Source organism: Plectropomus leopardus, chromosome 22 (genome assembly GCF_026936395.1).
Source record: "Plectropomus leopardus strain MGB_pleo_1.0 chromosome 22, ASM2693639v1, whole genome shotgun sequence".
Taxonomy (NCBI): domain Eukaryota; kingdom Metazoa; phylum Chordata; class Actinopteri; order Perciformes; family Serranidae; genus Plectropomus; species Plectropomus leopardus.
This window is the reverse complement of record NC_142197.1, coordinates 272117-287763: the sequence shown is the minus strand read 5'-3', so window position 1 is coordinate 287763 and position 15647 is coordinate 272117. Positions and strand designations below refer to the sequence as shown.

Here is a 15647-nt window from a genome sequence, read left to right as displayed (position 1 = left end):
TTATCTACATATAAACCACACCGTTATCTACATATAAACCTCACCGTTATCTACATATAAACCACACCATTATCTACATATAAACCACACCGTTATCTACAGATAAACCACACCGTTATCTACATATAAACCACACCGTTATCTACATATAAACCACACCGTTATCTACAGATAAACCACACCGTTATCTACATATAAACCACACCGTTATCTACATATAAACCACACCGTTATCTACATATAAACCACACCGCTATCTACATATAAACCACACTGTCATCTACATATAAACCACACTGTTATCTACATATAAACCACACCGTTATCTACATATAAACCTCACCGTTATCTACATATAAACCACACCGTCATCTACATATAAACCACACCGTTATCTACATATAAACCACACCGTTATCTACATATAAACCACACTGTTATCTATATATAAACCTCACCGTTATCTACATATAAACCACACACGTTATCTACATATAAACCACACCGTTATCTACATATAAACCACACCGTTATCTACATATAAACCACACTGTTATCTACGTATAAACCACACTGTTATCTGTGTATAAACCTCACCGTTATCTACATATAAACCACACCGTTATCTACATATAAACCACACCGTTATCTACATATAAACCTCACCGTTATCTACATATAAACCACACCGTTATCTACATAAAAACCACAGTTATCTGCGTATAAACCTCACCATCATCTACATATAAACCACACTGTTATCTACATATAAATCACACTGTCATCTACATATAAACCACACTGTTATCTACATATAAACCACACTGTTATCTGCGTATAAACCTCACCATCATCTACATATAAACCACACTGTTATCTACATATAAACCACACTGTCATCTATGTATAAACCACACTGTTATCTACATGAAAACCACACCGTTATCTACATATAAACCACACTGTCATCTATGTATAAACCACACTGTTATCTACATATAAACCACACTGTTATCTACATAAAAACCACACTGTTATCTATGTATAAACCACACTGTTATCTACATAAAAACCACACTGTTATCTACATAAAAACCACACTGTTATCTACGTATAAACCACACTGTTATCTACGTATAAACCACACTGTTATCTACATAAAAACCACACCGCTATCTACGTATAAACCACACCGTTATCTACATATAAACCACACTGTCATCAATGTATAAACCACACTGTTATCTACATATAAACCACACTGTCATCAATGTATAAACCACACTGTTATCTACGTATAAACCACACTGTCATCAATGTATAAACCACACTGTTATCTACGTATAAACCACACTGTCATCTATGTATAAACCCCACCATCATCTACTCATAAACCACACCACCTGTCCTGTATGTCTCCGTCCTCTCAGTTTGTGTATATTAATGAGACATGTCTGTCCTGTTTCTCTCCGTCCTCTCAGCATGTCCTGGTGGCAGCAGCGCTTCCTGCAGTAACCATGGGAAATGTGATGATGGTCACCTTGGTAACGGTACCTGTGCCTGTGATGCAGGTTTCAGGGGTGTGGCCTGTGAGCTGTGCATGGACCGTTTCTATGGAGAGTCCTGTAAAGGTGAGCTGCCGTCATGCAGCTTCCTGTTTCCTGTCCGCAGCTCTCTGACAGATTGTTTCTTTCTGGCTCTCAGCCTGTAACTGCTCAGAACACGGATCATGTGACGATGGACGCAAAGGGTCAGGCGCCTGTTTCTGTGAGGCTGGCTGGACCGGAGAGCGCTGCGAGACGCCACAGGGTGAGCTCATCACCACCGCGTGTGTGTGTGTGTGTGTGCGCGCACATGCGCGTGCGCGCCCGCCCTTTAAACAGTGTGTGTGTGTTTTTGTTTGTTCCCTCCAGCTGAAGTGTTTGAGTGTTCTCCGTCCTGTTCTCCGAAAGCCGTCTGTAAGGAGAATAACACCTGTGTGTGTCAGCGGTATTACATAGGAGACGGATACACCTGTACAGGTAAATACACACCAACACAACCAGTCTGCTGACTGGACGCATCTGAAAAACACAAATTTGTTACATTTGTACGTTTCTTCCAAAAATCTTAGTGTGGCGTTATATCTGAGCTGACTGTGTCATCAGGAGGTGGAGGGGATGGTGGGACACCTAGGAGAGACATCTGACATCCAGGAGAGACATTTTACACCTAAGAGAGACATCTAACACCTAGGAGAGACATTTTACACCTAAGAGAGACATCTAACACCTAGGAGAGACATCTAACACCTAAGAGAGACATCTAACACCTAGGAGAGACATTTTACACCTAAGAGAGACATCTAACACCTAGGAGAGACATCTGGCACCATGAAACCTGACACCTAAGCAAGATGCCTGATACCTGAGAGAGAAATCTGATACCAAGGCACGACGAGACATCTGACACCTATGCAAGAGACGTCTGACACCCAAGAGAGAGGCTTACTAAGGATATGTCCACACGGATCAGGGACAGTTCTATTTCTTTTTCATTTTAAAAAAGTTTTTCGTAAACACGGAATTGTCTCAAGAAATGTGTGTCTACTCAAAGCCACTAAAAAAGCTGTAGTATATATGCCGGGCCTGTAAGTGGCGCTGTAACGCTGCCACAGAACAGCAGAGAATAAGACACGGAGCGTGTGCATAAAACTTGTGCGATGTAAACAAACACACGAAGAAGAAGATGGCGGAGAATATGAATCAAGCTAGAAAGGAGACATTTGTGAGGCGCAGAAGATTCCGCCATTGTTGTTGTTGTTGTTGTTGTTGTTGTTGTTGTTGTTGTTGGGGTTGTTGTTGTTGTTGACGTTGTTGTCGTTGTCGTCGTCGTCGTCGTCGTCGATGTTGTTGTTGTTGTTGTTGTCGTTGTCGTCGTTGTCGTTGATGTTGATTTTGTTGTTGTCGTTGTCGTTGTCGTTGTCGTTGTCGTTGTTGTTGGGGTTGGTGCATGCGGGTTAAGGGGGAGGTGGGGCTATGGCGTCAGCGGTTCAGGAAAGATGCGTATGGGTTGTAAACGGGAACGCAAGAGTGTCAGGTTTGTTCACTCTGCGACCTGGTTTAAAAAATTACCGTATCTAAACGCCGGTTCTGTGTGGACGAAACGTCCATACAATAAAAAACTTTTGCGGATACACCTAAACTCGTCTTCGTATGGACATGGCCTAAGTTGCGGACCATTGTCCATACCAGCAAACAGCCGTTGTCTAGCAGTGATGGAGCTTCATGTGCCTCTGTCCAGGTGTCCTGCCGGGACAGTGCCACATTGTCTGTCTGTCTGTCTGTGTTTTTGTCTGTCGTCTGTCTCTTTGATTGTCAATCTGTCCATCAGTCTGTCCTTGTCTCTGTTTGTAGTGATGGATGTGTGTCAGACGTGGAACGGCGGTTGTGCTAAAGGAGCCAAGTGTTCTCAGGAAGGAGAACAGGTGACCTGCACCTGTCCTAAAGGTTACTCCGGAGACGGCTACACCTGTCAGCCAATCGACCCGTGCGTCTCGGGGGTCAATAGCGGCTGCCACGAACACGCCACCTGCACTATGATGGCTCCGGTGAGGACGTAAGGCGTGTGTTTGAGGTATTGAGAGCATGAGTCTGTTATAGTAACACGTGACCTGTGCGTGTGAACAGGGGAAGAAGAAGTGCACCTGTAAGGACGGTTACGTTGGAGACGGACTCACCTGTGAGGTCAAACAGCTGCCGGTCAGCCGCTGTCTCCAGGACAACGGACGATGTCATCTAGAAGCCAAATGTACTGACCTCCACTTTGAAGGTAAAACACATCATGAAGACATGAAAGGGTTAACCGTGATTGTTCTGGCAGGATGTGAACGCGTCGGCTCGATGGCCAAAAGTATGTGGACAGCTGCGTGTGCACTGTGACTCTGACGTGTGTGTGTTCTGCTGCCGTGTTTGTGTGCAGATGCGAAGCTCGGCGTGTTTCACGTCCGTTCGGGTGACGGTCAGTACAAAATGAACTTCACTGCAGCTGAGCGGGCCTGCGCCGCAGAGGGAGGAACGCTGGCTACGTACAACCAGCTGTCCTACGCTCAGCTGGTCAGTGAAGGCAACACAGATCCAACATAACAGCTGATAACTCAAGTCAAGTTAACCCTTTGAAACCTGAAGCGACATCACTTCTCTTGTGCTATGTTCAGACGTCTTTCACAATATTTAAAGCGTTCAAATTCTGAGCACAATTTGTTTAAGAAAATTAGTATATTTAGAAAATTATTTTTTAGAAGATTTGGAAAAATGTCTGGGAAAAAACTATATAAGTGTCAGAATAACATTTAAAATTATTCTACAGAATTCTTATATTTTTTTAATTACTTTTTTCAAGTCTTGTTTACCTTGTTTGTTTGTTTTTTCCTGTCTTTTTATTTTTTGTTTGTTTGTTATAAATTTTTCTTGTACTTTCTGCTGGTTGCCTTCATCTCGTGTTTTTAAAGGAAATTGAAGACATTTTTCTCAGGCGTTAGGACAAAGATAAAGATACATGAGAATTCATACCGGAGAGGATCCGTTTACATGTCAGGTGTGTCTGCTGGTCCTGTGGCAGGGCGGCTTCAACATGTGTGCTGCCGGCTGGCTGGACCAGGCCCGTGTGGCGTACCCCACCACCTACTCCAACCTCAACTGTGGCTTCGGACACGTTGGCATCGTGGACTACGGCGTCCGCAAAAAGACAGAGACCTGGGACGCCTTCTGCTACCGGATGAAGGGTGAGAGAGGAAGAGGAGGGGCCACGGTGCAGAGTCACGAGCTTTTATTTTTAACTATCATCACCTGAAATGACCAATAACCCAAACTCTGTGTTACTGATGACTGAGTAATGTGAGGTTCTGATGTATTGATCATCAATAATCAGCAGTGAACAGCTGATGTGTGGTTTGTTTCAGAGGTGACGTGTGAGTGTCGGCCCGGGTACGTTGGAGACGGTCTCAGCTGTACAGGAAACCTGCTGCAGGTCCTCAAGTCCACGCCCACCTTCTCCAACTTCCTCACAGTGAGTCAGCTGTTTGTGTCCTGCTGAGTCATAGTTTAACACGCGCTGCGCTTTGTTTCAAGCCCAGTCACACAACTCTATTATAGTTATTATTATAGTTCACTAAAACTACTGTTTGTGGTGCTTTTACTGATGGTGATTTTATTTATTCTGTACGCTTTTACTGATTTGAATTGACATTGTTTTTGTTTCGGTTAAGCGTCTCTGAGTATTTTGAAAAGCACTCGATGAATAACGCATTATTATTAATATAATATTAAGAGGTCACTGTATGTCAACAGGACCGACCTGGTTAAATAAAGGCTACATAAAAATATTGTTATTGTTATTATTTACAAAAAAAACTTTTTAACTGAAAGAAAAACAAAAGTTTGAAAATATTTATTTTTAGTTTTGTTTTTTTGGTGAAATTTGTCAACTTGACATGAGGAGTGTGAAATGTGGTCTGAACTTTGTGAATCAAATAGTCCCCAAATTATAATCAAATATAAATAAAAACAATACTAAAACTAAACTAAAATGAAATTAAAAATCAACAAAATAAACTAGAAATACACAACTATAATATCTGAATTATATGAGAACTTTTTTTGATGTTGCTGCCATCAAACCTTCATTTTCTCCTGCAGCAAATCCTGAACTGCTCTCAGGCGTCTGTCTCAGGTGGACAGTTTGTGAAGCGTCTCAGTAACCTGACGGTCCAGTCCACGCTGTTTGTCCCCGACAACAATGGCCTACCTGAGAACCAGGTGAGACACTCACAAACGCATTTACACAGGAGCTGTCTCTAACTGTTCATGTGTCCTCACCTGTCTGTCTCTGCCTGTCCATGTGTCCTCACCTGTCTGTCTCTGCCTGTCCATGTGTCCTCACCTGTCTGTCTCTAACTGTTCATGTGTCCTCACCTGTCTGTCTCTGCCTGTTCATGTGTCCTTACCTGTCTGTCTCTGCCTGTCCATGTGTCCTCACCTGTCTGTCTCTGCCTGTCCATGTGTCCTCACCTGTCTGTCTCTGCCTGTCCATGTGTCCTCACCTGTCTGTCTCTAACTGTTCATGTGTCCTCACCTGTCTGTCTGTAACTGTCCATGTGTCCTCCCCTGTCTTTCCCTGCAGACTCTGTCTCTGCGGGACATAGAGTTCCACCTGTCGGAGGGACAGGCTCTTCCTCTCAGCCAGCTGAAGAACGGCAGTCGGATCAGGACTCGTGTCGGCAGTCTGACGGTTCTCGGAGTGGCGGACCTGCTCGACCCTTCGGCTCTGGTCAGACTTCTCACTGAGAACAAACCCCAGAGGGGGACAGACTTTCAGGGCTGACAGCGTTTGAGACTCACCACCTCAGATAATCTGTGGGCAAATTTGATTTCCTTTTGACGTCCTTCCTTTCTTCGAGTCTGGCCTCGTGACGTTTGTTCACAGTCATGTTCACTCCCAGTCTACCTCCAGTACACCGTAACTGTTGAGGGTTACGTACATTTTACTTCACCAACTGGAGGAAAAGGGGCATTGTTTAGCCCATTTTTAGTAATCCTATAGCCCATTTGTAAGTAATAGTACAGTCCATTTGTTAATAATTGTATAGTACATTTGTTAGTAAAGTTAGTAAAGGGGCTCTGGTAAACCCACCCTTAACCCAGATTCCCCAAGACCTTAAACCGTTTAGAGGTCACCACACAAATAAAGTTGTTTAGTCTCTGTGACTTGGCTTCAAGTACAACTGTACAATTGTATTTTAAAAAGGTACGAATTACTTAAAAATGACACTTTTGTTATTCTAAAAATTGATGTTATATTTTTTTTACGCATAAATTTTGTTTTCAGACAGTTTAAATTATTTTTAATCTCCTCAGTCATCCCGTTACATCAACAACCGCTTCATCACCAACTCAGACATCCCGGCTTCAAATGGCATCATTCACGTTCTCCAGGGGCCCCTGAAAGCCCGGCCCCCTCACCGAGAGGCAAGTGACGTCATAACAGCACAGTACCGAATACTTACACTAATACTGATAGTAATAATTTAACTGATAATCTGAGTTTTTTTAATTCAGTGGTTCAACCACGAAAACCGATATTCTTGCTTCGTTCGTGGTTTTCCATATTTGACCTCTGACCTTGTCTGTGATTGGCTGTGCAGATGCGTGTGGCGCATAAAGCGGGGATGGGAGTCGGCGTGGTGTTGCTGGTTGTTCTGGTGGCAGGAGTCGTCTTTGTTGGATACCACTTCTACACCCACAGCACCAAACCTTTCCACTTCCACTACTTCAAGGTCAGATTTCAGTTTGTCTGTCGATCTGATGCTCAGATGAAGGAGCTGTTTTCTGTCAGTAGTCGGATTAGAAGTTGTAGTATAACATATTTTATATTTTAGTATGAGATATTTGTTAGCAGTCAGATAACATATTGGTTATTAGTCACATAACACATTTGTCATTAAAAATATAGCCCATTTGTTAGTAGTAGTATAGCACATTTGTCAGTAATAGTATAATACAGCTGTTGGTAATGGTATAGCACATGTTTTAGTAACAGTATATTACATTTGTTAGTTGTATTGTAATACAGTTTTAGTAGTAGTATTTGACACATTTGTCATTAAAAATACAGCCCATTTGTTAGTAGTAGTATATTAAAATTATTAACAATAGTATAACCCGTTTATTGTAGAATAACATTTTATGTTACTAGTTGTAATATTTAGTATAAGGCATTTGTTAGTAACAGTATAATAGTGTCAGTATCAGTCCTGAGTCAGGATGGTAAGTTAAATATTATTATAAATATAGCAAAAACTAGTAGAACCATAAAACACTTGTTACTCTAAGTAAAATATTAGTGTAAGTATAACACATTGAAAAGGATAAATATAGTAATTGTAATAATTGTTAAGCATTTGTTATTATCGGTATACATTTGTTAATGTTGGAATAATGCAGTTATTTAAGTATATTTGTATCAATATAGCAAATTTGCTATTATTAGTTTAACAGTTTATTAGAGGTATTACAATATGTTTATTACTATATAAAACAACTTTTTTAGTTATTGTGGGTATAAAATACAAATATCCTAACTAATGCTAGTGTGGTACATTTTTGATATAATTTTATGCATAGTTGTGTGAGTGTAACATTTATTACAAAACACTGTTTGATGTTTTTTATGAGACATTTATTAATGTTCGTATGAGACGTTTCCTGTCGGCTCTGACAGGAGGACGAGGCGGAGGAAGAGGCTCCTGCTGCAGACTGTGGTCGCAGCATCTCTAATCCGGTTTATGAAGCAGCTCCAGAACCTGCAGAGTCCAGCACACGTGACGTCACAGTGAGTCATCGCGACACACCCTCAGTCAACACAGTCACCTCATAATGATAATCAATGATAATAACTCAGATTAAAGCGATGGTAACAGCTGCCATCATTTAATCCTAAATATTGACTTCACAGATGAAAAAAGATTTCAGACACTTGACTTTGTCTTTTTATTTGACCTCGAGACTGAACATGACTCGACTGATCATGGAAAGAAGTTCCAGTTGTAGTTTGAAGCCCAGTAACTTAAAAAACCAAAAGACTGGCTGTGTGTCTGCAGGCGGAGGACAAACCTGAGGAGGACGGAGGATCGTACGACCTGCTGCAGGACAGTTGAGCCGGGACCTGCTGCTGGACTGGAACCGGCAGAACTGGTTTTATACCTCTGTGGTTTCAAAGTCCTCTGACCAGGTTCAAACTGTGTCTCATCACAGACTGTCGGCTGACTTTTATTTTCTCCACTGACGAAAGACGGCAGCTGTGTCCCGTCTCACAATCTACAGGTTTGTCTTTCAGAGAACTGAACTGTCCCCCGAACCGCCGAAAAATCAGGACGCATTCAGGTGCTCCGAGTCAAACTATGAGGTTTCATTACACTCTGATTTTTTAACTGAAAACAATCCCTTCACTTTAAACAAGATTTGTACTTAACTTTAGAAAATTTCAATTTTGTTGTTTTTAGGTTTTCTGCAGACATAAAACAGTTTGTTAAAGAATCAAAACTGAAGTTCAATATTGATTAAAGCATCAAAGCGTGTTGAAGATCTGAGCTCCGGTGTTTGTGGTGTTAATTTTCTGTCAGATGTCTTATGGATTAATCATCTCGGCTGTACATGCAGAAATTTTTGGGTATATTTCTAAATTTGTCAGAAAAAGTGAAAAGTACAATATTTCCCTCTGAGATGTAGTGGGGCAAAAGTATAGAGTGCCATGAAAAACTACTCAGCTAAAGTTTAAGTACCTCAAATTTCAACTCAAGTGCAGTACTTAAGTAAGTGTACTTAGTAACATTGCCAACAAATATCACACAGCATGGACTACAAACATTTCCATTCACACACAGGATTTTATTAACTTTTAAAAAGATCCTGCTGAATGACTCCTGATTAAACAACTTTTTACACACCTTTCAGTCAAAGTTCAAGACTGCAAATAAATGATCAGTTTAGCCCAAATCACTGATCCAGAGCCAAATATTGTTGAGTTTATGAAACCTGTCGTGATTAGTTTGATCAGTTTCTTTGTCTTCAAAAATTTTCAAAGTAAAAATGCACCAAACGACCCTTCAGGCCATCTGAGCAAAACACAGCCAATCAGAGGTGGAAACATTTTCCTGCTGGACTCAAAGTTCACTTCCCTCGCTCTGGAGCTCATTTCAGCCCGTCAGTCAGAGAAGAAGACTGTGCGATGTGGCTGAAAGCTCCAGAGAAGCTCCTGAGTGACCTTGGAGTCTCAGCAGGTTCAAGAGGACAAACAGCTTCATGTCAAGCATTTTATTCTCTGACAGAAACGCTCAGACATCTTCTGTCCTCTCGGTGATCCACCAGTGATAATCAGAGACTCGGGAGAAGACGGCCGGTTTGTCTGCGTCACACCGCCTGCTGCCCCATGTGACCACGCCAAACAGGAAGTAGGCGCCATGTTTCCGACAGAGCAGAGGTGCGCCGGAGTCGCCCTGCAGGCAGAAACTCTAGATCTGAATCTGGATCGTTTATTTGATTTGAAAGTCGTCCTGTTAGTGTGTGTCATGTGAGGGCGATCTTACCATGCAAGAGGCAGAGCCTGCAGGATGTGAACAGATGTGGGAGTCAGTGATGAGTCCTCCTCCCCACGTCTCCCTGCAGCTCGTCTGGTTCACCAGAGTCAGCCCGACGTGATGCAGCCGCTCTGGATCGACCACCGCTGCACAGGAAACACAACCACAGAGAATACATCAAACGTCAAACTACACAGCTACGTCTCACGATACTGAGGACGTTATTGGACATCAACAGAAACACCGCTGAGTGTTTGAGCTGCTACGCTGGGTTTCCTGCCCAACATGTTCTCATGCAAAGTCGTGACGTCAAAGTCGTGACGTCCTCTCTGTCAGTGGGCTTCTGCGTCTGCATGTTACGCTCTAGGTATCCTTCTGCGTCTGCATGTTACGCTCTAGGTATCCTTCTGCGTCTGCATGTTACGCTCTAGGTATCCTTCTGCGTCTGCATGTTACGCTCTAGGTATCCTTCTGTGTCTGCATGTTACGCTCCAGGTATCCTTCTGCGTCTGCATGTTACGCAAACAACGCCGGGATGCCAACACACACACGGATGGTTAGGATCAGAGGAAGGAGGCACATGGTGGAGAAAAGAGATGGAGAAAAAAAACATCACATTCAGACAGGAAGAGAACATTGGACTCCTCCTGCATGGAGGTCCAGGCGTGTTGGATCATCCAACAGGTGCCATCCAGCAGCATTCTCAGCTAACACCATCCAGCAGCGCATCATGTGGACGCCAAAGTTGGCTTTTGGCGTTAGTATCCTACTCTTAAAGCAGTGAAAAAGCAGCCATGTTTGACGATTTCAGAATGAGAACAGGCTAATTTACCTGCTGCTTTGGAGGCTCCCCACCCTGCCGTGACACAAGACCAGCTGTCATCGAGCTCCTCATCCTCATCAGGGACACAGACTGGAGACGCATCAGAGCCTGGAGACATGACCAGAGGACAATTTCAATACTAACACGTAACACACCTCATACAGCCCAGTGCAAGACACGACCCAGAGCACTGAGTGTGAAACGTTGGTGTGGTTTGTGTTTCAGGTGTTCCTACTGAATCGGGCGGGCACGCTGAGGCGGAGCAGTGACAGGTCCGATTTTGGGGGGAAGCTGCTGTCCTGCGGCAGGTTGAAGACCTCGTCCACTGGGATGGTCTGAGACGATGAGAAGCGGAGGTCGTGAACTCCCAGAACAGCCAGGTCCTCTTTAGCTCTGCAGGGACAAAAACGGTCAGCGCTGGTGCAATAAGTACTAGAACCAGGAACAGCACAGGGTTCGTACAGCCATGGAAAACCTGGAAGACTCATGGAATTTGTAAATACCAATTTCTAGGCCTGGAGAAATTTTGCAAAACTAAATATGCCTTCCAGACATGCTGCCTTCCAAACTCGCAGGCTCGCAGGTTTGGAAGGCGTGCTTTCTTTAAAACAAACAATAATATGACATGCCTCCCCCTTTTTCACCACCCCCTTCCTCTCTCATAAATAATAAACAGTCCCTAATCTACATTAAAATATTTAGTTCTAATCCTGTTCTGAACGTTTTAAACAATATACATATAAAAAGCTGTTAAAAAGTAATGAAAAAGAACCGATGAAGAGCATCAATGGTGGTTTCAGTGAATGTTTGCCCCAACGCCATGGAAAAATCCTGGAAAGTTATTGGAAAAATGTGTATGAACCATGACAGTAGTAGCGGCAACAGTACCATGAGTAGAACATATTGCAGTAGTAGAATCAGTAACAGAAGCAGAACCAGTAGCAGAAGGAGAACAAGTAGCACTAGTAGTAGTACTACTACTACGAATTCCAGTAGTAGTATAATCAGTAGCAGTAGCAGAACCAGTAGTAGTAGAAGTAGAACCTGTAGTAGTAGAGGTAGAATCAGTAGCAGTAGTAGAACTAGAAGCAGTAGAAGTACAACCAGTAGAATTAGAAGTACAACCAGTAGCAGTCATAGAACCAGTAGCAGTAGTGGTGGGCTCATTGGTCTGACCTGACGTTGCAGTGTTGTGCCGTGAGGACCCAGCGGCGGTGGATGAGCGCTCCACTGCAGTAGTGGCGTCCATTGGCCTGCAGGCTGACCTGCCAGGGCCAGAAGAAGGGGCAGGACTCGGTCAGGTTCCCCACAGACACCTCGCCATCCAGGGAAACAAAGAGCTCAGCGAGGCATGGAGCCTTGTGACAGCTGGAGCTCTGCTGCGTCCCACACCTGTCCTCTGTCAGCCAGGTGAGCAGACAGACACAGTCGGGTTTCAGTCATGACGTTTGAAGACATCGGATTAAAAGAAGAACACCAACCTTCTATAACGTCGTCCGCGTTCAGGACACCTGGATCACCTGTGAACCAAACACATCATGTGACCCTGCTGTCTCAGGTGGACTCTCAGGTGTTGTGTATCTGTGACACATACTCATGACATCGGACATCCACTGGGTGTGCTGCTGGACCTTTGTGTAGACTCCCGGTCGTCTGGCTCGTCCACAGCCAACCCCCCAGCTCACCAGACCTGCCAGCTCGTACCTGCTTCCCGTGAAGCAGGACAGAGGACCACCAGAGTCGCCCTGAGACACAGACAGGACCAGGTTAGTGACAGCAGGACGGAGACACAGACAGGACCAGGTCAGAGACAGCAGACACAGGATGGACGGTGGGATGGTACCTGGCAGGCGTCGGCTCCTCCTTCCTCCCTGCCGGCGCAGAACATGGAGGGTCTCATCCTGCCGCGGTAGTACTGGTTACAGACGTCAGGGGGCAGCAAGGTGACGTTCACCTCCTGCAGTCTGTTCACTCGAGCTCCGTCTAGAGAAGAACACACAACATGGAGGGACGTCAGGTCCGGTTTAGGAGCTCTCGGTCAAAGGAGTATGTTGGTGAAGACTCTTAGTCGTCCAGGTCATGGAAACTCCAGGTGCTGAATCGTGGGCAGCTGGACCTGTTTGAGTTTCTTGAGAAAGTTTCACCTCTTATCAGAGAGGCTTCTTCAGCTCCTGGAACTGAAAACCTCATGAACAGGCCTCTAGAGAAGTTCCTGGACCTGAAAAAGCCTGAAGAAGTTGGATGACAGATGAAACCTCTCCAGCAGCCAGCGTTTTAGCATCTGAATCGGTCAATGAAGGATCCTCAAACAGCTGAATTTTAAAGAGGCTTCATCATCGACTCCCACTGAAGATCTGGTCCAAGGTCAAGGATCCTTTGAATTCCACTGAGGACCGAGTCCTTCCTTCAGAGAGTTTTCAAGGATACATAAAGTACCCACAATTCTGCAGGTCCTACCAAGGAAGCATCCTTGACTCTGAGGAGGGTTCAGTGCTTCTCAAATTACCACAAATCATGCACAAAGAATCGCATGTACTTCATGGACCCTTAAAACTTCTCTGAAGGAAGGACTCGGTCCTCGGTGGAGTTCGGATGATCCTTGATTTTGGACCAGTCCTTAGGCAGGGTGATGTGGCCTCCTGGACATCGAGCCGTCTGAGGGTCCTTCTAGGACTCTGAGGGGCTCCGTCAGTCTGGGCGTGACCTCACTCTCTCGGGTGGAGCCCCAGCCGGTGATAGTGCACTTCCTGTGGAGCGGCAGCGGGGTCATCCAGACGTCGATGGGTCGGACGAAGCGGTTGAAGACAAGCGGGTGCTGTAGCTTCAGCAGCGCCATGTCTCGCTCTTTGGTGCGCGTGTTGTAGCCGTGATGGTTGATGATCATGGCGACGCCCACCAACTAACAGGAAGTCGACAAGTCGACAAACAAGAACGGACAGGTAGATGAAGAAAACAAACACAAAAATGAAGAAAATGAAGACAAACACAGAAACAAAGAAGATATAGACAAAGACGACCAAGACACCGACAAAGAGGACGAGGATGATGAAGACAAAGACAATGAAGAAGAGGACAAAAAAGATGAAGACAAAGCCTGAAGCCGCAGACCTGATGGTGAGTGGTTCAGTCAGGTTCTCACCTGCTGTCCAGGTTCTTCAGGATTGTCCAGGTCGTGTTTTCCAGCCAGCACCGTCCAGAAGGACGCTTTGTTGTACCTGCACACAGGTGAGACAGGAGACACGTCTCAGACATGTGATCTCAGGGTGACCTCTGACCTTCATCTGCAGAGTCCGGTGACCTCTGACCTCTTGAAGCAGTGAGCGGCAGAGAGGATCCACAGGGGCCCGATGACAGCCCCTCCGCAGGCCGGCATGGAGGCGAAGCGCAGAGAGACCTGCCAGGGCCACGAGTGAGCCCAGGCCTCCTGCCCCCCGATGATCCTGGACTCCAGCTCCTGCTCTGGACTGAAGGGACGGACCCCCGACAGCTCTGACCCCCCAACACAAAGACAGGTTTTTATCTGCGGATACTCTCTGCTCACAACAAAAATCTCTTTAATATTGACACAAACTTTTAAATATTTTAAGCTATTTTTAGAAACAACACATTTATATTTGAAGATTTGACATTCAGGCTCTTCTATTATAACTTTCACGTTTACACATTCGTTTCTTACTGTCTTTACATATTTTGAATACTTGAAAAATATAAAATATTTCAGTTTTTTAGGATTGTATTTATTTATATTTACAGGTAGAATGAAAAACAATGAGCCCAGAGCTCCTACATTTTGTGATCAATCAGGTTTCAGCACAAATGTTGGTGAAATCTTATCATCTGAAATTATTGATCAGGTTTACCGCTGAATCCAAACTGTCCGGAAAAAGTTTCATTTTCCTGCAGAGTTTCATTCAGACGACTTGAATCTGACCAGACAATAAAAAACATCAACAGAGGACAAAATCCATCAGAAACAAGATAACAAGTGAACAGAAAAATATAGATCATATGGAAACATTATCGATCATACAGAGACATATTGATCGTACAAATACATATTTATAATGTAAAGAGTAAAACATTGATGGTACCTGTGTGAGCAGCAGCCGGGGAGTTTGATGGACTGTGACTGAGTTCAGCTGCAGAGACACATGAAGACATGACCACAGGAACATGTAAAAACACGCAGGCACATGTAAAAACACGCAGGCACACACAGGAACATGTAAAAACACGCAGGAACATATAAAAACACGCAGGAACATGTAAAAACACGCAGGCACACACAGGAACATGTGAGGAGATAATGAGTGTGTGTTGTGACCTGTCGGAGCTGAGAGCAGCAGACTGAAGACAAACAGCAGCATCACGTCTGAACATCAACACGCTGACCTGATGTGATGTGTGTGATGGTGTGTATTTAGTGTGTATTTGGTGTGTATTTGGTGTGCATGTGATGTGGAGCTCTGATTAAACTCACCTGTGTGTGATCACAAACACTTGCAGCTCAGGCTCCTCCCACCTTCACCTGCAGTGATGATGTCATCATTTGCACAGAGTTCACACACCCAGCTCCTCTTCAGTCTGTACACACACACACACACACACACACACACACACACACACACACACCTAGGAAACAGAACGAAGACTTGAAATGAAAACAAACAGGAATCATTTAAATGATAAAACTTTGCAGAACCTGTTTCATAA

The 15647-nt window shown here is 44.2% G+C and overlaps 2 protein-coding genes across 2 annotated transcripts in view; one reads left to right on the top strand and one right to left on the bottom strand.

Moving 5' to 3' along the window:
- Positions 1 to 9136, top strand: part of stab2 (stabilin 2) — a 43052-nt gene extending 33916 nt beyond the window's left edge. Inside the window, exons 56-69 of the mRNA XM_088072489.1 lie at positions 1482 to 1631; positions 1705 to 1809; positions 1914 to 2021; positions 3396 to 3589; positions 3669 to 3810; positions 3961 to 4094; positions 4600 to 4762; positions 4940 to 5046; positions 5676 to 5795; positions 6160 to 6306; positions 6894 to 7004; positions 7181 to 7312; positions 8257 to 8367; positions 8636 to 9136. Of these exons, the coding sequence (XP_087928615.1) occupies positions 1482 to 1631; positions 1705 to 1809; positions 1914 to 2021; positions 3396 to 3589; positions 3669 to 3810; positions 3961 to 4094; positions 4600 to 4762; positions 4940 to 5046; positions 5676 to 5795; positions 6160 to 6306; positions 6894 to 7004; positions 7181 to 7312; positions 8257 to 8367; positions 8636 to 8692 (1781 nt within the window). The 3' untranslated portion in view covers positions 8693 to 9136. The remainder of the gene's footprint in view (positions 1 to 1481; positions 1632 to 1704; positions 1810 to 1913; positions 2022 to 3395; positions 3590 to 3668; positions 3811 to 3960; positions 4095 to 4599; positions 4763 to 4939; positions 5047 to 5675; positions 5796 to 6159; positions 6307 to 6893; positions 7005 to 7180; positions 7313 to 8256; positions 8368 to 8635) is intronic.
- Positions 9137 to 9401: 265 nt separating this feature from the next.
- ovch1 (ovochymase 1) lies at positions 9402 to 15462 on the bottom strand. Its single transcript, XM_088072490.1, has 14 exons — positions 15259 to 15462; positions 15026 to 15073; positions 14795 to 14860; positions 14240 to 14423; positions 14074 to 14149; positions 13644 to 13833; positions 12778 to 12917; positions 12529 to 12679; positions 12416 to 12454; positions 12111 to 12333; positions 11170 to 11327; positions 10944 to 11042; positions 10121 to 10257; positions 9402 to 10030 (listed from the first exon to the last, which is right to left on the bottom strand). The coding sequence occupies exons 1-14, from the start codon at positions 15299 to 15301 to the stop codon at positions 9869 to 9871; spliced, it is 1716 nt and encodes a 571-aa protein (XP_087928616.1). The 5' UTR covers positions 15302 to 15462; the 3' UTR covers positions 9402 to 9868.
- Between the last annotated feature and the right edge of the window lie 185 nt (positions 15463 to 15647).

What these genes read in the sequence shown, in the direction of transcription:
- ovch1 (XM_088072490.1), bottom strand. Translation starts at nt 15,301, where the DNA reads ATGCTGCTGTTTGTCTTCAGTCTGCTGCTCTCAGCTCCGACAG. An exon ending in CCCGGCTGCTGCTCACACAG is followed by an intron (nt 14,861 to 15,025) that starts GTACCATCAATG and finishes TTGTCTGGTCAG; the next exon opens with ATTCAAGTCGTCTGAATGAA. An exon ending in GCCGCTCACTGCTTCAAGAG is followed by an intron (nt 14,150 to 14,239) that starts GTCAGAGGTCAC and finishes ACCTGTGTGCAG; the next exon opens with GTACAACAAAGCGTCCTTCT.